This window comes from Bufo gargarizans, chromosome 3, assembly GCF_014858855.1.
Source record: "Bufo gargarizans isolate SCDJY-AF-19 chromosome 3, ASM1485885v1, whole genome shotgun sequence".
Lineage (NCBI taxonomy): Eukaryota > Metazoa > Chordata > Amphibia > Anura > Bufonidae > Bufo > Bufo gargarizans.
Window position 1 is genome coordinate 302,031,314 of NC_058082.1, and position 24,877 is coordinate 302,056,190.

The 24,877-nt window shown below is 44.4% G+C and overlaps 1 protein-coding gene across 3 annotated transcripts in view; it reads right to left on the reverse strand.

Annotated features, from left to right (window-relative positions):
* Positions 1 to 24,877, reverse strand: part of LOC122932313 (beta-1,4-galactosyltransferase 3-like) — a 246,692-nt gene that overhangs the window by 23,166 nt on the left and 198,649 nt on the right. For all 3 annotated transcript variants that reach the window (XM_044286660.1, XM_044286659.1, XM_044286658.1), the window contains one exon: positions 3,979 to 4,214. In XM_044286660.1, the coding sequence (XP_044142595.1) occupies positions 3,979 to 4,214 (236 nt within the window). The remainder of the gene's footprint in view (positions 1 to 3,978; positions 4,215 to 24,877) is intronic.

Consider the following 24,877-nt stretch of genomic DNA (forward strand, 5'->3'; position numbering starts at 1 on the left):
GCAATCCTACCCCCATGACCTTGTTGCGGATCGGCTGTGGAAAGGAAGGATTGCTTAAATCGTCTTCCTGGCATTCCTGTGGGGTTGGTGGGGGATCGGTACTGGCTGTCCAGCATCCCTGTAGGTCTGGTGCAGAGACCGCAGTCCCATCTGCACCATCGGAGTTAGGGGTGCTGTCCCCCTGTGGTTGGGGAGAGAGACCAATTGTCTTCTCTCCCTTCAAGGTACACTGCCGCTGGGGAGCAGGACCGACTGTCCCTACTCCCTGACACTCCAGCTGCCGTTGGGGATCTGGGCCGACTGCCCAGCATCCCTGTAGGACTGGTGAAGAGATCTCGGTCCCATCTCCACCTGCCATATGGGGGTCCCCCCAGGACCAGTCTATGAGGTCCCCTACCTCAGTAGCTGGTACTGAAGCAGGGGATACTTCAGTCAGGTCTTCACAGCTGTAGGGTTGTAGGTCTGGGACTGCCACCCAGCTCTCCGGCAGTGTATTTTGGGGCCGAATTGAGCTGAGGAAGTATCTGTAATCCTGCTCCAGATTCCACTCCATTGTCGCTAGAGATACCAGGTCTTGTCTCACCTCTCTCGCTGTAGCCCAATTATGTATAGCCTCCCTGTAGTCATAGATATCCCAGAACCGGGACTCTCCAGCATCTCCAAACTCCGGTTCTGCAAAGGACTCAAACAACAGGCCAGGGCCATCATAATCCTCACCCTCAGGTCTATCGTGCTCAGCCATCCAGGGGGAGTGCCGAATCACATACCACCAGAGTGCCTGGTAGGTGTCGTCTAGCCAAAGCTCCTTCCATACCAGGCTCTCGAGTTCTGTCACCCACTCATCCAGGGGCTGCTCTTCCAGAAGGGGCATTCGCAGGGCCACTCACATCTGCAACTGCTGCTCCTCACTGGGGAGACTCTCACCCCGCCGATGCTGTACATCTTCCAGGGCCTCGTGCCAGACGCCTTTCCGGACTGCATCCCTCCAGTCCATGTAATCCTCCTCATCGTAGTGGGCTGCTGTCCGAAGACTAGCCGATTCCATCCTGCTGTAGCCAGGGGTGCTTGCTGTACAGATACTAGCGTTGCCCTCAATATACTCCACGAACGGTGTCTCAGAGCTGCTTCTCCTCGCACTAGGACGTCCCCACTGATGCCACTACTGAAACGGATCTCCTGGCACCCCGACCAGGTACTTCCGTCGATGGATGCTCCTAGTGCTTCCCGAGGGCTCTAAGCAATCCACTTGACACCGTAAGCACTGCAGACCCCACAAACCGCCGAAGCTTGGTTGAGGTCTCGCCGTCTCCTACCCACCCTGGACCTACTACAAGGCTCCAGGCTCCAGTGGGTGAACCTCTCCTAAATCCAGAGAGCAGAAACAGCTCTTACAAGAGCTAGTAGTTATAGCCAGGGGAGTATAGCACATCTTCAGCGTATAGCAATCCCCAGTGTCGATCAGTTACCCAAACACCAGCCTCAACATGATGAAGGGTAAAACAGGAACGCTTTATTGAACACACCAGCATTGACTTATTTACACATTTTCCAACAAGGGTACCACCCCCGTGGACCTGGTTGGGAACTGAGGACATGACATAGCAGCCAATCCTTTACAGCTTTACAGTTTAAACACAAAACTAACCCTATTCAACAAACACAATGGCATTGTCTGTGACGCAATTAAACACAATGGCATTGCCTGTGACGCACTCAATAACAGAATAAGCATTGTCCTTGACGCAATCAACAATGAGCAACATGCAAACAGACATCTTCACCCCCTCCATAATGAATGAATAGGGAGAGAGGAGACACATGTGATGGGATTATCTCCTGAGTGTATCATAGGGTGATCTACTCATCTAGGAGTCGGCTGCTCTTATAGTCATCTTAATCCCATCATTAAACACAATCAGTGGGAGTCTCAGTGCAGAGTTAACCCTTTTTGTGTTGCTGAATCCACACCATGCACCTTTAATGGGCAACAGGAAATATGTGGCATATAAATTCCACACATAAATCAGGGTTCATAGTTCCTTGTAACCCCAAAAGGTCTGAGGGGGTCTCCATAGTTCTGGGTTCATAGTCCGTAGGAAGGAGGCTGGCCCTCAGGCTTCTCCAGCATTCCCAGTGACGGTTCAGTCCGTCACATACCCATTAGGGGATTCTGAATTAATAGAGGGGAGGGGGTCAAACTGAGGATTCACTAAGAAGATTACAGCACAGCTTCCAAGAGCGTCTAGGTCTCCGGAGGACCCAGCCTGTGTAATACTTTATTTCTCCTGTGGGGGTGCTTCAGGAGAGCTGAACACTAACTGCCGAGTCCCTCCCACAATGGCTAATTTTCACTATAAGGCAGGGGGTATAACAAAACAAAAAGAAGAAAAAAAATATCTAAAGTTTAATCTAAGGTTACTCATGGTACTACTCCACTTACCTGCCTACTGATAACATCTGGAGTTGGCATTAGAATGTGAAAGGCAAAAGCAAAAAGAAAGTTTCATCAGAACAGGACTCTTCATGGTCTGAGAATATGGAGATTCCTCAAAAAGGGGTTTAGAGGTTTGCGACCCAGCCCATTGCATCTTATCTTGCGCCAGAGGTAGAGCTCAGCAGCAGTAAAAAGCTGGGCCTCCTCTGCTGGGAGCACGAGAAACATGGACCAAAATGATAAGTCATCTTCTTGAAGAAAGTACAGCTCCAGAAGAGCAGTCATCGGGGTTCCTGAAGCTTAGTGATGGAGGATGATGAGGGACCTCAACAGGTGCAATGTGCTCAGAAGAACCCCAAGCTGAAGTCAACTGGTACTGCAAGTGTGGGCAGAAGGTCTGATAGTAACATAAGATGGTACAATAATATAATTTCACCAAAAAATTAGGGCTGTGCAAACCTCATAAGAAACCGACCACCTAGACCAAGGATCGGCAACCTCCGGCACTCCAGTGTCACGGATGGTGTTGCAGAAAGCTGGAACTTATAAATAAACATCCGACTGGCTTGATCCCAAACTAAGGAGCATATGGGTAAGCCCTATAAAACCCCTAGAGCTCTCCCTGACTGCTATGCCCATGCAAAGGTCTTAATGGTAGACGATTGCATGCCCTCGTACCTTATACTATGTGATACCTGAAAACCCTATAATAGTGAGGGGACACGACCACCGGCTCCCTGCGCTTAAAACGGATGGAGTCAGGGTCACCTACAATCAAGCCAGCAAGGAACCACAAATAAAGGAAACAGACTTATCTGAGGAATCAGGAGACGCAGCCTCCAGCAGAGAACACAATCCAGGAAGAAGTATAAACCGCAAAGTGAGACAGTATGGGAGGGAATATAAAGGGAGACAATCAGTGCGAATAGGTGACAGCTGGGAGCAGTAAAGGAGGTGAGAAAGTGAAACCAAAACAAAGAACATCTTACAATAGGTAGAGAAGAACGTCTGCCAGATCTTCTCACAGAGCTGGCGGTGACATCCAGCTGTGGTGAAACTACCACTCCCAGCATGCACACTTGCTTGACTATTGTCAGTATTCCCATATAAGTGAATGGAGCATGCTGGGAGTGAAAGTTTCACCACAGCTGGAGTGCCGAGGTTGCTGATCCCTGACCCATCCAGGTTTAGTGGGACACCAACAAGAGTTTTGGCTCAGTGACTGGTTGTTTTAGACTTACATCAGTATTTGTGAGCAGGTCAGGGTGAGGATAGCTGGGAGTAAGAGGTAAGTAAATACTGTCCTTTTTAGATAATCTGGGCTCAGATTTAGGGGTCCGAATACACTTCGGGGGTTCTTTTTAATAACCTTTTTATCTCTTTTGAAAAATAAATTGTAGGAGGTCCTTACCAAAAAGATTGTTTTTTATTTACCAGGATCTTACCAATGTAAAAAGGTTGGGGTCCTTTGACCTAAACCAAGAACTTCAAACCAAGAAACCTATAAAAATTTACAAGAGACGATGCTGAGAAATGCACGTTACCTGATGGACCACAAATATCGTGTAGTGCAGCTGTTGGCGTTGCAGGAAGGGGTGTAGGTAGTAGAGCAAGCTTCGGAGGTGAGACTCTCTGTTCCTGTGTGGTATAATTATAGCTGTGCGGTACGTTCCAAAGCAGTGCCTGGGGCTGAAGCTACCTCCTGACGTCACATAGCGGTTCTTCATCTGGATCTTCTTCAAACTTGGCGGCTTGTTGAGCGTTATGGTTAAAGGACCAACTAAAAAGAAGAAAGCCAAAGTCACAACCAAAGAAACCTAGAATGGGTAGTCGACCCCTGGGCTCCACGCTTGGTCAGTAGTGATGGACGAACTTCAGCCACCAAATACTTACTAGAAGTGCACAAATAGTCCCACAACACGGACAGTGACATACCAGAGGGGGATCAATGGCAAAAATTCACACAAAAAATATGTATTAATCAGGGGCCATTTTTATGCGTCTTAAAGGGAAAGTCTCAAAAATGTGCTCTGCTGGAGCCTAAACATTTTTTTTTTTTAGGCGACGGGATTACGGGCAGAAAAAATGAGGCATTCACCTGACAGAAAAGAACAAGTGATTATGTGGCTGGTGGTATATTAGACGGTCAGAGGATAACAATTTTACTGTAGGCCAGTACAGTCCCCAAAAATTAGGCATTCACCTGACATAAAAGAACAAGTGATGATGTAGCTGGAGGTATATTAGACGTTCAGTGGATAACTATTTTACTGTAGGCCAGTACAGGCCCCAAAAATTAGGCATTCACCTGACAGAAAAGAACAAGTGATTATGTGGCTGGAGGTACAGTTGTGTTCAAAATAATAGCAGTCAGACATCACTAACCTGATCAATCACTGTTTTTGGTAGAAATGATATTTCTACATGGCAAATAATTTACTAGCAGGTGTAGTAGAGTAATAGAAACCCAACAGTCATGACATGCATGCTGCTGATTCTCTGTAATTCAATCACTTATTGAAAGGGGCATGTTCAAAATAATAGCAGTGTGGAGTTCAATGAGTGAGGTCATTAATTCTTTGAAAAACAGGTGGCAATTATTGCCCTTATTTAAGGAAGGAAGGCAGCAAATGTTGTACATGCTGGTTACAGTGTATTTCTCTCTGAAATTCTGAGGAAAATGGGTTGTTCCAGACATTGTTCAGAAGAACAGTGTACCTTGATTAAAAAGTTGTTTGGAGAGGGGAAAACATATAAAGAAGTGCAGAAAATGATGGGCTGCTCAGCTAACATGATCACAAATGCTTCAAAATGGCAAACAAAACCTGAAAGACGTGGAAAAAAGTGAAAAACTACCATTCAAATAAATAGAATAGACAAAATGACAAGGACTCGGCCAACAATCAGTTCCAGGAAGATCAAAGAAGGTGTAAAGTTACCTGTGAGTACTGTTACAATTAGAGGATTCCTATGTGAAGCCAAGCTATCTGCAAGAAGCCCCCGCAAAGTCCCACTGTTAAAAAAAAGGACATGTGCTGAAGAGGTTATAATTTGCCAAAGAGCCCATTGGCCTAAAGAGACATTTTGTGGACTGATGAGAGTAAGATTGTTCTTTTTGAGGTTAGTGGCCGGAGACAGTTTGTCAGACGACCCCCAAACACTGAATTCAAGCCACAGTACACTGTGAAGACAGTGAAGCATGGTTGCGCAAGCATCATGATATGGGGATGTTTCTCATACTACGGTGTTGGGCCTATTTATCGCATACCAGGGATCATGGATCAGTTTGAATACATTTACAATTTTTTTTACTGTAGGCCAGTACAGGCCCCAAAAATTAGGCATTCACCCGACAGAAAAGAACTAGTGAATATGTGTCTGGGGTACATTAGGAGGTCAAAAATTTTACTGTAGGCCACTGGAGTAGAGGCCCCAAAAATTAGGCATTCACCTGACAGAAAAGGCCTTTTATGCCGCTTTATATACATAAGACAAGGACCATTCTTTGTTCTGGGTGGTTAAAAGAGAGTAAGAGGAGAGGAGGCAGCGCCTCGTGTGTAGAACCTTACAGTAATAAGTGTTAGAAAATACACAGATTATGCTTACCGAATGGGGTTGTGATGGGTCAGACGGGAAGAAAACTGCGTCTGCTGCCCTAGTCTGTGTCCCTTGCCGTGACAACGGTTAGCGGGATAAGGATACGTGCAGTAAAAAAAGAAAATTCAGACCATTCTTGGTGGCGCTGATGCAGACAAAAGTCATTACTCCAATGTTACCAATAAAAGGTAATCTTTTATTCAAAAGTCTACGCATTTCAGGGGCAAACAGCCCCCTTCATCAGGACAATAAAATTATTACATTCAAACATACTTTTTACTTTTGTGAGTGAGTCACATGGACAGGGAGGATTTGGGGGCGTGAAGGCTTGAGGGGTTACTAGGATACAGTAACTCCCCTCAAGTTGAAACAGCCAATTGCTACGTATTGTGGGCGGTGTTGATGCCCTATGCCGCTCCTCCCGGTGACGTGTTGTAGGCGCTGCTCTCTCTCATTAGTCAGGCTTCCGGATGACGTCAGTGGGGAGGTCCTAAGATGACGTATTGTGGGCGGTGCTCTTTCTCCATTGGCCTGGCCTCCGGATGACGTCTAAGGGGTGGATTCAGGCTCTCTCTCCTAGTCGGTCACATGTTCATCAGGGCGTGTGTAGGATAGTGATGCAGTGTGATCACATGATTTTATTCTTGGTCAGATGACCGTCGTCACCTGATCTGTGTCTGGCTGTCATCCAGGAGAAAACAAGAATGGTATGTATGGTGCGTTCTCTATATGCTGACTCTGAGGGAGGTACTTATATCATGTGATAGATAGTAAGGGGGATATAGGGGATGGATCGTGATTTTTTAAAAGGTTTATGCATCCTTAATTCCGGTGTCACATGCATCAGGTTAAAAAAGGAGGGGGCAGCTTGGATACGGGGATTACATCGGTGCAACCTGTCATATTTCAAGTACCGCGCTCTGGTGTATTAGGTAGTACCCGGTATTAATAAAAATAAAATCAGTAATAAACCCCAAAATATCAAATCTACTAAAAGACACACAAACGGTCGATAAATAAATAAATAAATGAATAGTTAAAAATTATGGGAAGTTAAAAGGTGTCCATGTATATACACTCACCTAAAGAATTATTAGGAACACCATACTAATACGGTGTTGGACCCCTTTTGCCTTTAGAACTGCCCTAATTCTATGTGGCATTGATTCAACAAGGTGCTGATAGCATTCTTTAGAAATGTTGGCCCATATTGATAGGATAGCATATTGCAGTTGATGGAGATTTGAGGGATGCACATCAAGGGCGCGAAGCTCCCGTTCCACCACATCCCATAGATGCTCTATTGGGTTGAGATCTGGTGACTGTGGGGCCATTTTCGTACAGTGAACTCATTGTCATGTTCAAGAAACCAATTTGAAATGATTCGAGCTTTGTGACATGGTGCATTATCCTGCTGGAAGTAGCCATCAGAGGATCGGTACACAGTGGTCATGAAGGGATGGACATGGTCATAAACAATGCTCAGGTAGCCCGTGGCATTTAAACGATGGCCAATTGCCACTAAGGGACCTAAAGTGTGCCCAGAAAACATCCCCCACACCATTACACCACCACCACCAGCCTGCACAGTGGTAACAAGGCATGATGGATACATGTTCTCATTCTGTTTACGCCAAATTCGGACCATTTGAATGTCTCAACAGAAATCGAGACTCATCAGACCAGGCAACATTTTTCCAGTCTTCAACAGTCCAATTTTGGTGAGCTCGTGCAAATTGTAGCCTCTTTTTCCTATTTGTAGTGGAGATGAGTGGTACCCGGTGGGGTCTTCTGCTGTTGTAGCCCACCTTTCTTTGCCATTCTGACATTCAGTTTGGAGTTCAGGCGATTGTCTTGACCAGGACCACAACCCTACATGCATTGAAGCAACTGCCATGTGATTGGTTGACTAGATAATCGCATTAATGAGAAATAGAACATTGTGTTCCTAATAATTCTTTAGGTGAGTGTATATATATGTCTACGTATCTAAAGATGCATCCAGAGATACACTGGAGGCATCGTCCACCTGATGTAGATGCCTGGCCGTTGTCGCGCCTACGGGAAGTTTCTATTGTTTTTAAGATTATGAGAATATCCTCTTTAGGTATGGTGTATATGCGTATATACTCATGTCCGTTTTTGTTTTATTTCTTTTTGTTATGTACTTTTTTATTTAGTTTTTTCGTATTTTATTTATATTTTAGTACTCTTCTGGTTCTAGTGTCAGTCTCAGGGAGAGGATGAGGGGGGGATGAGGGGGGGATGAGGGGGGGATGAGGGAGGGAGAGGGGGGGGAAAGATAAAAAAAAAAAAAAAAAAAGTTCTTATATGGGTCCTGTGTTCAATCTAATCCACAATCAGCATCTCCAGTATCATAGGTTATAGTACGGTCTCACTCATCTCATCAAGTCCGTGCGGGGTCAGGGTATCCAATTGATAGATCCAGTATACCTCTCTTCTCTGGAGGCTACTGAATCTATTATATGGATTGTCTGGTATGTAGTCGATAGGCGTAATTTTTAGTGTATGTTTTTTTTTTTCCTGTGTGGTGGCACAATGCTGTGAAATGCTATGTTTTGGGTATAGTTTCTGTATATTATGTCTGTGTTGATTAACTCTACAGTGTAACTCTTGTGTTGTGCGGCCTATGTACTGGAGCCCGCATTCGCACTCTATTAGATATATTACATAGCTGCTTTTGCGGTTTAGATGGTGTTTTATAGTAAAAGTGCCACCGTTTTTTATTGAACTAAACGTCTTTCTGTTATGTATTGCAACATATTGCAACAGAGGCAACGTTTTGCCCTACATTTAGAGCTGCCTGCTGGCTCTTTTGTAGTTTCTTTTGTTTTTGTTTTTTCCCCATCCATCCCCTATATCCCCCTTACTATCTATCACATGATATAAGTACCTCCCTAAGAGTCAGCATATAGAGAACGCACCATACATACCATTCTTGTTTTCTCCTGGATGACAGATCAGGTGACGACGGTCACCTGACCAAGAATAAAATCATGTGAACCACACTGCATCACTATCCTACACACGCCCTGATGAACATGTGACCGACTAGGAGAGAGAGCCTGAATCCACCCCTTAGACGTCATCCGGAGGCCAGGCCAATGGAGAAAGAGCATCGCCCACAATACGTCATCTTAGGACCGCCCCACTGACATCATCCGGAAGCCTGACTAATGAGAGAGAGCACCGCCTACAACACGTCACCGGGAGGAGCGGCATAGGGCATCAACACCGCCCACAATACATAGCAATTGGCTGTTTCAACTTGAGGGGAGTTACTGTATCCTAGTAACCCCTCAAGCCTTCACACCCCCAACTCGTCCCACCCGCCCATGTGACTCACACACATTGCGCTCAAACCTTTTATTGGTAACATTGGAGTAATGAGCTTTTTCTGCATCAGCGCCACCAAGAATGGTCTGAATTTTGTTTTTTTACTGCACGTTGTTCTGGGTGGTGGCAGATATGTGTGGGCTGGCATGAGGAAATTTAATTACACGTGGTCGTCACAGGTGTTGAATTCCTTCGAGATCTATGCCTCATTCATTTTTTCAAATGTGAAGTAGTCCACACTGTCGCTAGTGCGTTTATCGGTCACGATCCCCCCTTTTGCGCTGAATGTCCTTTCGGACAGGACACTCAACGAGGGGCAAGCCAAGAGTTTCATGGCACATTGTGCCAGCTCCGGCCACAGGTCAAGCTTGCATACCCAGTAGTCCAGGGGTTCCTCGCTTCTCAGAGCGTCCACATCGGCCATTAATCCGATGTAGCCGGACACCTGTTGGTCTAGGCGTTCCCTGAGGATGTATCTGGAGGGAGGCTCTCAATGGGTTGGCTGCAAGAATGATCTAATATCCGAAGTGACCAACACATCTTCAAACCACCCTTCTTGCAGGCGTGGTAGGATTGGTACCCGCACCTGTTTCGCTGTGAGTGGAAATTCCTTTGCCATCTCTCGCAGCAAGGCCTGAAAATGCTGCATTCTGACAGCCCTCTGTGATGCTGGTAACATGTCCTTGCCCTTTATGCTTTTTATAGGGGGGGTCCCTCTTGAAACACTGTAGCATGAAGGGCCATATTTACACTAAATTGGAAGTGGTGGAGCGCCCTGGCTCCTGCTTATTGACCAGTAGAATGTCGTCCTCGGTCTCCTCCCCCCAGCCACGGACAACACCAGGGATCCCCGAAAAGTTTTAATTCCCCCTCAAAGCCTGCTCTTCCTGCTCCTCCTCCTTCCCCTAGCCACCACCCTCCTCTGAATCCTCTTCAGACTCCTGCTGACTTGTCTCAGATGGAGTAGCCCCCCAGGGAATTCATTGAGCATTGTGACTTCCTCATCTTCCAGCTCCTGCTCCTCGATGGCTTGATCAATGACACGACACAATGCACGCTCCAGAAAGAAGGCGTAAGGTACGATGTCACTGATGGTGCCCTGGCTGCGACTGACCAGTTTGGTGATCTCATCAAATGGCCGCAGAAGTCTGCATGCGTTGAGCATGAGCAGCCACTGCCACGGTGAAAAGAAACCAAGCTCCCCAGAAACTGTCCTTTGTGTTACTGTATGTTCCGATCATGTGACCATGTCATGTGATGCACGTCACGTGACCTCTGTGGTGACATTGTTCGGATCGTTATCGCGAGACTAACCAGCGATTCTAATTAGCCCAGGTGCTTTATGAGTGGACTTATGGGAGGGGTATATATAGGAAGGATAGTGGATGGTTTGACACGCCCCATGAGGAAGTGCGTTTGTGAAAAGTACTTCAGGCTCTTGGGCCCCCCCAGTTTGGTCAGTATTTTACATCTTACTACTACGCATTACTATTTATTATTATTTAATTCCATTTGGTCTTTTCCTGGACTACCAATGTGTGTTTGGCCATGTGTCCTAAATAATTGGGTGGTTGGTTGCTAATCCAGCCGATCCTTGGTATTTTACATATACTTATTTTACTGTGGATTGGCCTCTCTCTGTCACCACTACCTACATGATATTGGCTTGTGGGTAGAACAAGTTATGCCAGTTATGGGATTGAGTTTACATGTAGGTTACTGCCCGTTTGTGCTTTTCTAGCTCTACCACTTTGGGATCAATAGATTATTTATTCTTTTTGGGATTTGTTATATATCCTTTTATTATTTACAGTCTATTTTTTTCCGCCATATTAATCTATATCAGGATTGATATCTTATTGTTACTGATCTGATCTACCATCCTGGGGGGTTTGTTCTGCATCCCAGCACTTCTCACATTGATTATATTATAGTCATTATTTCACTTTTGTGTTGTATAAGTCCTTGTTTTGGATTCATTATTAAAGATTTGTATTATATCTTAATATGTGTGGTATTTTTGATTTGGAGTTGCCACTGAGTAGATGTGTAGAGGGGTTGCAGGGATTGTTGGTTGAAGTGTTCTTAGATTTTTCTATATGAAATATGAGGCAAAGTCTTTGGCGGAGATGAGGGGTGCGAGATGGGGCACCAGGGGACAGAGTAGAGAGATAAAAATATTAAATAGGTTTAGAGATGTTTTTATTGATGACCTATCCTTAGGTCATCAATATCAGATTGGCGGGGGACCGACACCCGGCACTTCCACCGATCAGTTGGTTGAAGAGAAGGCTGCGTGCAGTGCCTGTACAGCCTTCTATTCATTGTTTACCTGCGGTGAGCAGATGAAATTACAAGAAGCAATTCCATTCAGTTTTATGGGATTGCTCGTTCTTATGTCTGGGGTGGGCATGGACACTGCATCTTTCACCCTCTTGCTGCTGTGGTTCGAAGGATCCAAATCCACCAGTTTCCACTCCCTAAAAGCCAAGGAGAGGCCCCTCTTCCCTTTCTTATGAGGCTACGAGTGTGCTCTTGCTAACTCTTAAGTCCAGCGCACGTACACCATGATCTATTCCCTGCCTGGTTGAGGGTGCCGGATCTACAGGTGTATCTACCTTGCTAGTCCCTGCGAAAGGTATGCTGTTCCATTTTTCTACACATGTACGGACCTCTGCTAGTTTAATGATTCTGACCCTCCATGCCTGCTTACCGTATTGACCCTCTGCTGCCTACCTGACCATGAACAGGTTTCACATATCCGCACAATCTCTGCATGCCCTGACTCCAGCATGCTACTGACTATGAGAATAGCCTGATGCCTCAGTGCTTTGTACAGGTGTCTCTAACCCTCGCAGGTCAGCTGCCAACAACACCTGGACTACTCCAGGAGGAAGCGGCCTGGTGGCTAACCTGCAGCGAAGTCCAGATGCCTGTATACGGGTTAAAAGGTGAAGACCAAGGGAACACCAGGATAACGCCCTTAGGATTAGCTCTAGATCACACTAGATGGTTGACACAGTGATTGTCACTGCCTGTGACAAGAGTGTGTGAATAGAGAGGTTTGAGGTTCCTACAAGGTAGTTTATGGACACGCAGAGCAGCTGAAGAGTATGGTTGACAATAAAAGGTTGTGGTCATAGAAGGGGAGAGACCAGAGTTTAGATAGGGAGCAGAGGTGGGTGAAAACAAGGTCTAGTGTGTGTCCAACTTGCTGGGTGGCTGTGGAGGACCATTGTGTGAGGCCAAAGAAAGTAGTAAGAGACAGGAGTTTGGAGGCAGTTAACTGGCGTGTGTCAACAGGGATGCGGAAATTCCCCATGAAAGGCGACCTGAGAAGTGTAGCAGCCAGGTATTGAGGTGGTAAAGAAGGGCTGCAGCGGGGCCTTGTGGACGGTAGATGATGGCTATTCGGAGGTTGAGTAGAAGCGGACAGAGTAAACTTCAAAAGAAGGGAGGTTGACAAAGAGTAGAGATGGGTTGAAGAAGCAGTTACCTGATAGGAGGCCAACACAACCACCAAGTCTGTCCGCACAGGGAGTGTGAGAAAATTGCAGTTTTTCCTGGCAGAGTGTGACTGCGTCAGAGGGTGTCGTCCAGGTTTCTGTGAGACCAAGGAAGGTAATTTTTTGAAAATGAAGAGCTGATGGATGTAGGAAAGCTTATTGCAAACACAACGCAAGTTCCATAGTGCTCCAGGAGTCAGGTGAATGGGTATGAGGTTAGAGTAATGAGAGCAGTTAGCGGTAGGGGCTAAGTGATAGAAGTGAGATTAGACAAGGGGGTCCAGGATATGGAAAGATGTCTCCAGCAGTCCGAAGAAGTAGAGTGGGATAGCAGGGGAGGGTAGGATAGGGCATAAGGCAGCTGAGTGGGTTTAGAGGGGAAAGTTTTAATGTTTAGAAGGAGATTAGCAGAGGTGAGATGAAGGGATGGAGAGATTGCTGAGTGTAGGGGAAATGAAATATTATGTGGGATATGGGAAGAATAATTGTACATAAAGCATAGTTAGTTCTTTAAAATGGCTGTATGATGACTTTTGTTCACTTCTGTGCACTACTACTAGTTGCACTTGAAGGTGGATATACAAGTCCAGATAATCGGGCAGATTATTGGGAATCAACACTTTCATTCACACAGCCCAGGAGTACATGGGGAGGATATGAATCAGAGTAGTCATAGGTTCAAATCTGTACTAAGTGAAGAAACAGACTCCTACTTTCCTTCATACGCCCAGGAAAATGGAAGGAAATTTCCAGCTTGTAGTGAGATAATAAGTCATTATCCTTCCATCCCTGCTCAGAAAAACAAACAGAGGCCTAATCCAATGTTAGGAAAAAGGTGTGTGAATTTACCCTCTATATCTACCGGAAAGATGAAGAAAGGGACTCGCCTAATTCAGAACTAAGTGAGAAAATAGAACCGGATTATTCTATTCCTAGATGCCACGGTAATGCTCAGGAGAATGTTACAACCATTGTCCCAGCAAGACCACAGAGTACAGTCCTAGCTAGACTTCCCGTTCCGGAACCTACTGTATTTTTGGGAGACGTACTGAAGTTCATAGAGTGGAAGGCAAGTTTTGAGATGATTATTGAGCATCATTGCTTCAGTCCAGTTGACAAATTATTCTACCTTCAGAGATATGTTGGTGGAGAGGCAAAGGAAGTTCTTGAAGGTAACCTTTATAGAAAAGATGAAGAAGCCTACAAGCAAGATTCGTAAAAATTGAATGCAAGATATGGTCATCCTTTCTTAGTACAAAGAGCCTTTAGAGAGAAACTGACTAAATGGCCTAAAATAGGTCCTAAAGAACACTTCAAACTCCAAAAGTATGGTGATTTCCTGCAAGCATGCAGCAATGCCATTCCACATGTACAAGGACTAGAAGTACTGAACGATTATTTAGAAAACCACAGGATGCTAACTAAAGCTACCTGAAGAAGTGGCTTCTAGATGGAATCGCTATGTGACTGAACAGTTAGACCTAGGCAAGAACTTCCCAAGTTTTAAAGCGTTCTCTTAGTTTGTCAATAAGGAAGCACGGATAGCATGTAATCCATTAACATCATCTTACGTTTTAAACTCCTTAGAAGAAAGGACTGCAAGAGAGATAAGACGTGCAAGAGTAACTAGCTTTGCAACCAACACAGCAGTTAAAGGTTCAGATACCTACGAGAGCAAGTTCAAAGTCACTACTGGGATCAGTAGAGAGACAACCAACAAATCTTCAGACTACCTTCAAATGTATGTTCTGTGGAGAGAACCACTCCATACACAAGTGCCAACAATTTAAGGAGAAGTCCCCAGATGAAAAGAAAAGGTTTGTACTTGAGAACCAACTGTGTTTCGGTTGTCTAAGAAAAGGCCATGTTACTAAGAAGTTTAAGAAAAAGGCCACATGCAGCATTTGCAAAGGACGCCATCCTACACCACTAGATGAAGAATGTCCAAAGAAAGATAATGTCACGATCAGTGTGGGGGGAAACGCCACACTAAACACAGGAGGGAAAGGGAACAGTAACTGGGCCTGGAAACTAGGGAAGGAACAGGTCACCTCCTAAACAACCCTAATCCGGGCCCCAACTACCTATTTAATATGAATAGACCTTGAAGGTAGGATTATTTATAAGCTTGATACCTAGGCCCCTATATCCCTATGAGGCCCTGGAACGAGGTTAGGACCAGAGACAACCCATTCCTCCCCAGATGGACGAATGGAAGTCTCTGTCTCAGGCCCAGATACAACAACAGGGAATATAACAAACACAAAACAATAAGAAAAGACAAACTTATCTGAAAGTAGAAAACTGGCAACTCCAGAAGCAGCACAGGATACAATCGACCAGCTGGTTAGAAGTCAGGAAGAAAATCTATAAACTGCACCTTCAAGAATGAGAAGCCGCTACTTATGGTAAAGGTGATTTACCAACAAGCAACACCTGAAGCAAGGGGTGTGGCATTCACCAAAACACAGACACAACAAGATCCACAGGGAACGTGTAAATTTAACCCACAAGTTGCCAGTTTCTCAGATCCCCTGGTACCTGCCACGGGAACATCCGTGACAGTATCCCCCCTTCTACGGGTGACCTCCGGGCACCCAGGACAGACCTCATCTGGGTGAGATCTATGAAAGGCATTCACTAAATGATTGGCATGAAAGTCGGATGCCGGCACCCACATCCTCTCCTCCAGTCCATAACCTCTCCAGTGGACAAGATATTGAAGGGATCCACAGAGAACTCGAGAGTCAACTATTTTTGCGATCTCAAATTCCAAATTACCATTGTAATGGTGCAGAACCCCAAACAACCAGACAGTTTGAACAATGGTGGATTTAATAAATGACGTCAGTACAGTCCAGACCAGAAATCATATGCAGGTAATCAATCCAAATAATAACTTGTGCAGGAAACTCACAAGAGACAGCCAGACCAGGCCAAAGTTCATATGCACATAAATAGTCCATATAACATAGTTAAAATTATGGTATTAATGAGCAGGCACTCTAATTATGGGTACATGGAGGACAATTTATTATTTAAAAATATATCTAAAAATATATAGACATAAAGCAATCACAATGTTCATATAAAAATCACAATGTTCATAAAAATGATTAAATATCCATAGAAATAGTATTAGCAGCAATAGCAATGGTTAATATCAATAATAGCAGTAACAGTTTAAGGATATCAGCAATATTACAATGAATATACAAATAAAAATTAAAATAGAAAGCAGGAACAACTTGGATTAGTGGCAATTAGTTCCATGTATTAGTCCCCATAGAATATATTGCACTGTTTGGAGTTCTTTGGATATCTCAGCAAAATAGCAACAATGTTTGTAGCAATTGTAGCAGCTTTGTTATTTACTTGTGGCAGTGTTTGTAGCAATTTTACTAACAGTTGATTGCTAGATATCCACACGCTCAGATGCAGTCTCACTTGTTTTAAGTATAGAGATAGGGAATGTTCCGTCTGTGCACATTCAGTGCTTATGTTTACTCACAGTTCAGCTGTTCTCTGGTGCGGCGTCCCGCTCCTGCTGTGAAAACAGCCTGACCTTAGTATTGCAGATCCTCCGGTCACAGCTTATTCAAAGAGGTCAGCGTGCCACGTGTTATGGCAGCGTCCCTGTTGAGTGTCAGTTTCAGCTGTCGGGGTTCCGTTTAGGTCAGTTATCGTGAGTTCAATGTGTTCAATTCCTCTTGGAGCGCTCCAGTAGTGTAGTTTTAAATCTTCATATGCTTGTTCACCCAAACATGTTTCGGAGCGCAGACTTGCTCCTTCCTCAGTGGTCAAGCATATTCACATCCTATTTCCCTTTTATCCTGTGTCGGTCTGTTGGAAAAGCCGGAGTCTAGTCCGGAATAGTGTATAGTCCATTATAAGAGCATCTAAATCATTTCCTATTCCTTGATGTTTTAAAGTGCTATTGTATGGATATTATTCTATACTTTAAAAAATACCTACAGATTATTATTCCTAGGTATAATATATAAATAAAAATAATTTAAAACACACAATAAATTGAAATAAAATATCAAATATTGGAGGAATATATCATTTGTTAAAAAGATAATAAAACAGTTATAATTATATAATATAAGTTTACACATGTTGAAATAAATTTTCAAAAATTCCGTTTTCATTTTTTGCTATTCATATAACATAGTACCTAGGGACAAGACATTTCCAGGGTCCGATTCGAGGTCCAACACAAGACAAACTGTTCCGCATAGAAGTTTCCCACAGGCAAGTCTCTAGAGATGGATTGAGAAGGTCAGACTCGGCTGCCGATTTGAGCAGTGAAACATGAAAGGTGTTCACTCCTCGAATCGATGGAGGAAGACCAACCTTGTAAGTCACCCGATTAATCTTCTGTGTCACCGGATATGGACCAATGAATCTAGGCCCCAGTTTGGCAGACGGCTGGCGCAAGGGAATGTTCCGGGTGGAGACCCACACTGGATCTCCCAACTTATTATGACGATCACCAAATCTTTTCTGTTGCGCCACCGCACTACGAAGATTACGCCGCACCAACAACCAAATGGGTTGCCTATCCTGGAACCATTGGTCCGCCACCGGTGTGTCAGTGGAAGCCCCTACCAGAGAGGAGAGTCTTTGATTCCTGCCCCCCACGCACCTGAACAGAGACATCTTGGTAGAGGCATGTTCAGAGTTGTTATAAGCCACCTCTGCAAAGGGGAGGTGAGCTGCCCATTCCTCCTGGCAGTCTGACATGAAACACCGGAGATATTGTTCCAGAGTTTGTTTCTTTCTCTCCGTCTACCCGTTGGTCTCTGGGTGAAAACCAGAGGAAAATGACAGCCTAATCCCCAACCGAGAGCAGAAATAACTCCAAAACCGGGAGATAAACTAGATTCCGCTATCTGAAACAATATCCTCCGGCGCCCCATGTACAGTTGCAGGAAAAAGTATGTGAACCCTTTGGAATTATATGGATTTCATCTATATAATTCATCTAAGTCACAACAATAGACAATCACAATCTGCTTAAACTAATAACACACAAAGAATGAAATGTTACCATGTTTTTATTGAACACACCAGGTAAACATTCACAGTGCAGATGGAAAAAGTATGTGAACACCTAGACTAATGACATCTCAAAGAGCTAATTGGAGTGAGGTGTCAGCCAACTGGAGTCCAATCAATGAGATGAGATCGGAGGTGTTGGTCACAGCTGCCCTGCCCTATAAAAAACACACTCCAGTTCCGGGTTTGCTTTTCACAAGAAGCATTGGCTGATGTGAATGATGCCTCGCACCAAAAAGCTCTCAGAAGACCTACGATTAAGAATTGTTGACTTGCAAAAGCTGGAAAGGGTTATAAAAGTATCTCCAGAAGCCTTGCTGTTCATCAGTCCACGGTAAGACAAATTGTCTATAAATGGAGAAAGTTCAGCACTGATGCTACGCTCCCTAGGAGTGGCCGTCCTGTAAAGATGACTGCAAGAGCACAGCACAGACTGCTAAATGAGGTGAAGAAGAATCCTAGAGTGTCAGCTAGACTTACAAAAGTCTCTGGCATATGCTAACATCCCTGTTAGCGAATCTACGATACGTAAAACACTAAACAAGAATGGATTCCATGGGAGGATACCACAGAGGAAGCCACTGCTGTCCAAAAAAAACATTGCTGCACGTTTACAGTTTGCACAAGAGCAGCTGGATGTTCCACAGCAGAACTGGCAAAATATTCTGTGGACAGATGAAACCAAAGTTGAGTTGATTGGAAGAAACACACAACACTATGTGTGGAGAAAAAGAGGCACAGCACACCAACATCAAAACCTCATCCCAACTGTGAAGTATGGTGGTGGGATCATCATGGTTTGGGGCCGCTTTGCTGCATCAGGGTCTGGACGGATTGCCATCATCGAAGGAATAATGAATTCCCAAGTTTATAAAGACATTTTGCAGGAGAACTTAAGGCCATCTGTCCACCAGCTGAAGCTCAACAGAAGATGGGTGTTGCTACAGGACAACGACCCAAAGCATAGAAGTAAATCAACAACAGAATGGCTTAAACAGAAGAAAATACGCCTTCTGGAGTGGCCCAGTCGGAGTCCTGACCTCAACCCGATTGAGATGCTGTGGCATGACCTCAAGAAAGCGATTCACACCAGACATCCCAAGACAATTGCTGAACTGAAACAGTTCTGTAAAGAGGAATGGTCAAGAATTACTCCTGACCGTTGTGCACGTCTGATCTGCAACTACAGGAAACGTTTGGTTGAAGTTATTTCTGCCAAAGGAGGTTCAACCAGTTATTAAATTGAAGGGTTCACATACTTTTTCCACCTGTACTGTGAATGTTTACATGGTGTGCTCAATAAAAACATGGTAACATTTAATTATTTGTGTGTTATTAGTTTAAGAAGACTGTGATTGTCTATTGCTGTGACCAATTTGTGCAGAAATCCATATAATTCCAAAAGGTTTCATATACTTTTTCTTGCAACTGTAATTGGAAGAAATCCCTGGTGTTAAATGCGGTCTTCTATTCCTCCCCCTTACGAATGCGTACCAAATTATATGCACCCCGCAAATTGAGTTTGGTGAAGACTCGGGCCCCCACCACCTGAGAGAATAAGTCCTCAACAAGTGGAAGAGGGTACCGATTCTTCACCGTAATTCGATTGAAGCCACGGAAATCGATACAGGGTCTCAATCCGCCGTCTTTCTTCCCCACGAAGAATCCCGCTCCCCACAAAGACTATCAGGCCCAGTGAGATTATACCGATGTCCTCTGGATGGCATAGTACCAGGCAACAAATCAATAGGACAATCATATGGCCTATGAGGAGGTAACACATCAGCCCCCTGTGGGCTGAACACGTCCTGGAAGTGATGATAATGTTTAGGTAACACACTCAGAACTTCCGTGGATGCCAGTGGCAACTCCAGACAAATGCACCTAGTGAGGCAATCAGAACTCCACAGGCAAATTTGTCTGGAGCGCCAGTCCACTACTGGATTATAAAGTCTCAACTAGGGGAGACCCAAAATCACAGTAGTGGATGGCATGTCCAGGGTTAAAAGGTTTAAGACCTCCTAGTGACCAGCCCCCACCGTTATCTGCAACCCGGGTGTCATCCACAACGACCGGCCTTCTTGAAGGGGAGACCCTTTCACAGAAGTGACAGAAATGGAATCTGTAACTGTCGAACCAGGGAACAGTCAATAAAATTTCCGACAGCCCCCGAGTCTAGTAAGGCGGAAAAAGGATGGTCCTTCCCTTGCTATTCAATAGAAATGGGTATGAGAAGCTGACTTCTTTTAAAAGGAGGCAGCAGAGCACCTAGTGGGTTCTCCTCGATTCCCACTAGGCTTTGTTGTTTCCCGGCAGGAGTAATGGGCATCTCTTTAGCTGGTGACCAACTCCTCCACAATATAGGCAAAGACCCTCGTTTTGGCGACGAACCCTCTCAGTAGGGGTAGGACGAGAGGACCCCAGTTCCATGGGTTTCTCAGCCGGTTTACTGGGTTTTGGAGATTAACTGGATGAGGCTGGGCGAGAAGCCCGCTCCAGAATTCAACGATCAGCATCGATTGCCTGCTGGATTGCCACATCTAGTGTTGGTGGGGATGGTAGAGATAACAACAAATCTCTGACAGGGTCAGATAGTCCAAACCGTAACCGGTGCCGGAGAGCGGCATCCGCCATTATTATGGGTGATTTTAATATGCCCATTGATGACCCCATCATCAGCTGCTCACTTTCTCTCTTTAACCTCCTGTCTTGGCCTATAACAACCTACTTTCTCTGCCACGCATGAACAAGGCAGTATACTTGATCTAGTCTTCTTCCGTCACTGCTCAGTCTCAAACTTTAGTAACTCATCCTTCCCACTTTCTGACCACAATCTTCTTTCATTTACTGAGACCTCTCACTTTTCTCATGACAATCCTACTTTTCACACTTACAGAAACCTACACACCATTAACTGCCAGCAACTTATTAACACCCTACAACTAGCTCTTACCCCAATCACTTCCCTCCCCTGTCCAGACTTGGCTGCCAATCATTACAACCAGACCCTCAAAACCACCCTAGATTAAGTTGCTCCAATATCAATCCGACCCTCTCGACACAGAACATGGCAACCCTGGCACACACCTGAAACACATTTTCTCCAGCACTGCTCCAGATGTGCAGAACATTTATGGAGAAAATGGTGAATATCAGCAGACTTCCTCCATTATAAATTTATGCTCAAAACATAAAATTCGGCTCTCAACATTGCCAAACAAAAGTACTTCACCTCTCTCATCTCCTCAATCTCACCTTTTGACACTTTTCACTCCCTTCTAAGCTCTAAAGTTCCAGAACCTGTCACTGACCTCTGCGCTGATGGCATGGCCACTTACTTCAGAGACAAGATTGGCAGTATCCGGGAGGAAATAATGTCCCAGTCCCCAAATAATTTCAATCCTCCTCCCTCCAATTCCTCCACATGCTCTCTCTCCTTTTTTGACCCTATAACAGGAGGCTTCTCTCTTCTTCTCGACCCACGACCTGTAGCAGTGATCCTATTCCATCACACCTCCTCCAGTCCCTCTCCCCGGCTGTCATCACTCACCTAACTACAATTTTTTACCTCTCTCTCTCTCTTCTGGTATCTTTCCCTCCTCTTTTAAACACCATTATAACCCCACTACTAAAGAAACCATCTCTTGACCCGACCTGTTTCTAACCTCCCCTTCATCTCTAATCTCCTTGAACGTCTTGTCTACTCTCGCTTAATAAGTTATCTCTCTGCAAACTCTCTTCTTGACCCATTACAATCTGCCTTCCGCCCTTTTCACTATACAGAAACTTCCCTTACTAATTCAGAGAAAAGACCGGCACTCGAGTCGTTTGTAGAAGATAATGCTTTATTCAAGCATATTCCAGCATCAGAGGAACAGAGCAGAAAACAAGCTAGTTTTCTGCTCTGTTCCTCTGATGCTGGAATATGCTTGAATAAAGGATTATCTTCTACAAACGAGTCGAGTGCCAGTCTTTTCTCTGAATTACTAAGTGAGCTGTCTTACCCTGATGCGTGCACCGGAACCTCTGGATACGAGGCGTGCAGTCTGTGTCTATTCTACTGCATCCCTTACTAAAGTGTCTAACGATCTCCTAACAGCAAAAATAAATGGTGACTATTCTCTACGATTATTGGGAGGGGCTGGAGAAGATCCAGCGGTCATGGTCCATATCGGAACCAATGACAAAGTTAGAGGTAGGTGGAGAGTCCTTAAAAATGATTTCAGGGATTTAGGTCAAAAGCTGAGGGCAAGGACCTCAAAGGTAGTATTTTCCGAAATACTGCCTGTACCACGAGCCACACAAGAAAGGCAACGGGAGATTAGGGAGATTAACAAGTGGCTCAAGAACTGGTGTAGGAAGGAGGGGTTTGGGTTCCTGGAGAACTGGGCCGACTTCTCAGTCGGCTACAGGCTCTATCGTAGGGACGGGCTGCACCTCAATGGGGAAGGGGCAGCTGTGTTGGGGAAGAAGATGGCTAGAAGGTTGGAGGAGTGTTTAAACTAGGGACTGGGGGGAGGGTAATTATGTTATAGAATGGGAAGATAGGGCAGATAGAGACCGGGGGCAAGGTAGTGAGAATGGGGGAGGAATGGAAGGAGGGACTAGAACAGTTCAGAAGGAAAGGTGTGGGGTAAAAAATATACATAAACCTCTCAAATGTATGTATACTAATGCCAGAAGCCTGACTAATAAAACTGGTGAACTGGAATTAGTGATGTGTGAGGAGGACTATGACATAGTGGGAATAACTGAGACATGGCTGGATGATAGCTATGACTGGGCAGTTAATGTACAGGGTTACAGCCTGTTTAGAAAGTATCGTCAAAACCGGAGAGGGGGAGGGGTCTGCCTTTATGTAAAGTCCTGTCTAAAGCCCACACTCCGGGAAGATATAAGTGAGGGACATGAACATGTGGAGTCACTGTGGGTAGAGATACATGGCGCTAAAAACAATAATAAATTACTAATAGGAGTTTACTATAAACCACCTAATATACCAGAGTCCTCAGAAAATCTACTACTAAACGAGATAGACAAGGCGGCAAATCATAATGAAGTGGTTATTATGGGGGACTTCAACTACCCAGATATAGACTGGGAAACTGAAACTTGTATATCTCATAAAGGAAACAGGTTCTTGGCAATTTCCAAAGACAATTACCTCTCCCAACTGGTTCAGGACCCGACTAGAGGGACGGCCATACTGGACTTAGTATTAACCAATAGGCCTGACAGAACAACAGACGTGCAGGTTGGGGGACACCTGGGAAATAGTGACCACAAAGTAATAACCTTCCAATTATCATTCAAAAGAGCGTTTCTACAGGGAGGAACAAAAATACCAAACTTCAAAAAAGCTAAATTTATCCAACTAAGAGAGGCCATAGGCCTAACTAACTGGGTCAAAGTCCTCAAAAATAAAAATACAGCCACAAAATGGGATATCTTTAAAAGCATCCTAAAATCTCAGTGTGAGAGGTACATACCGTATGGGAATAAAAGGTTAAGGAACAAAAAGAAACCAATGTGGATAAACAGAACTGTAAAGAAAGCAATAAATGACAAAAAGAAAGCATATAAAACACTAAAACAGGAAGGTAGCACGGAAGCACTAAAAAACTATAAGGAAAAAAATAGAACATGTAAAAAACTAATAAAAGCGGCCAAACTAGAGACCGAGAGATTAATTGCCAAAGAGAGTAAAACTAACCCTAAAATGTTCTTCAATTATATAAATGCTAAAAAGTATAAATCTGAAGGTGTCAGCCCGTTAATGAGTAATGAGGGGGGAGTCGCAGAGAGCGACGAGGAGAAAGCAAAGCTGTTAAATATTTTTTTCTCCAATGTATTCACTGAGGAAAATAAACTGTCAGATGACATGCCGAATGTTGAAATAAATTCCCCATTAAAAGTGTCCTGTCTGACCCAGGAAGAAGTACAACAGCGACTTAAAAAGATTAAAATAGACAAATCGCCAGGACCGGATGGCATACACCCCCGTATCCTAAGGGAATTAAGTAATGTCATAGCCAGACCCTTATTTCTGATATTTTCAGATTCTATATTGACAGGGAATGTCCCACAGGACTGGCGCATGGCAAATGTGGTGCCAATATTCAAAAAGGGTCCAAAAACAGAGCCTGGAAACTATAGGCCGGTAAGTTTAACATCTGTTGTGGGTAAACTGTTTGAAGGTTTTCTGAGAGATGCTATGTTAGAGCATCTTAACGGAAATAAGCAAATAACGCCATATCAGCATGGCTTTGTGAGGGATTGATCGTGTCAAACAAATTTAATCAGTTTCTATGAGGAGGTAAGTTCTAGACTTGACAGCGGCGAATCAATGGATGTCGTGTATCTGGACTTCTCCAAAGCATTTGACACTGTACCACATAAAAGGTTAGTATATAAAATGAGAATGCTCGGACTGGGAGAAAACGTCTGTAAGTGGGTAAGTAACTGGCTCAGAGATAGAAAACAGAGGGTGGTTATTAATGGTAAATACTCAGATTGGGTCACTGTCACTAGTGGAGTACCTCAGGGGTCAGTATTGGGCCCTATTCTCTTCAATATATTTATTAATGATCTTGTAGAAGGCTTGCATAGTAAAATATCAATTTTCGCAGATGACACTAAACTGTGTAAAGTAATTAACACTGATGAGGACAGTATACTACTACAGAGCGATCTGGATAGACTGGAGGCTTGGGCAGATAAGTGGCAGATGAGGTTTAACACTGACAAATGTAAAGTTATGCACATGGGAAGGAATAATGCAAGTCATCCGTACTTATTAAATGGTAAAACACTCAGTAACACTGACATGGAAAAGGATCTAGGAATTTTAATAAATAGCAAACTAAGCTGCAAAAAACAGTGTCAGGCAGCTGCTGCCAAGGCCAATAAGATAATGGGT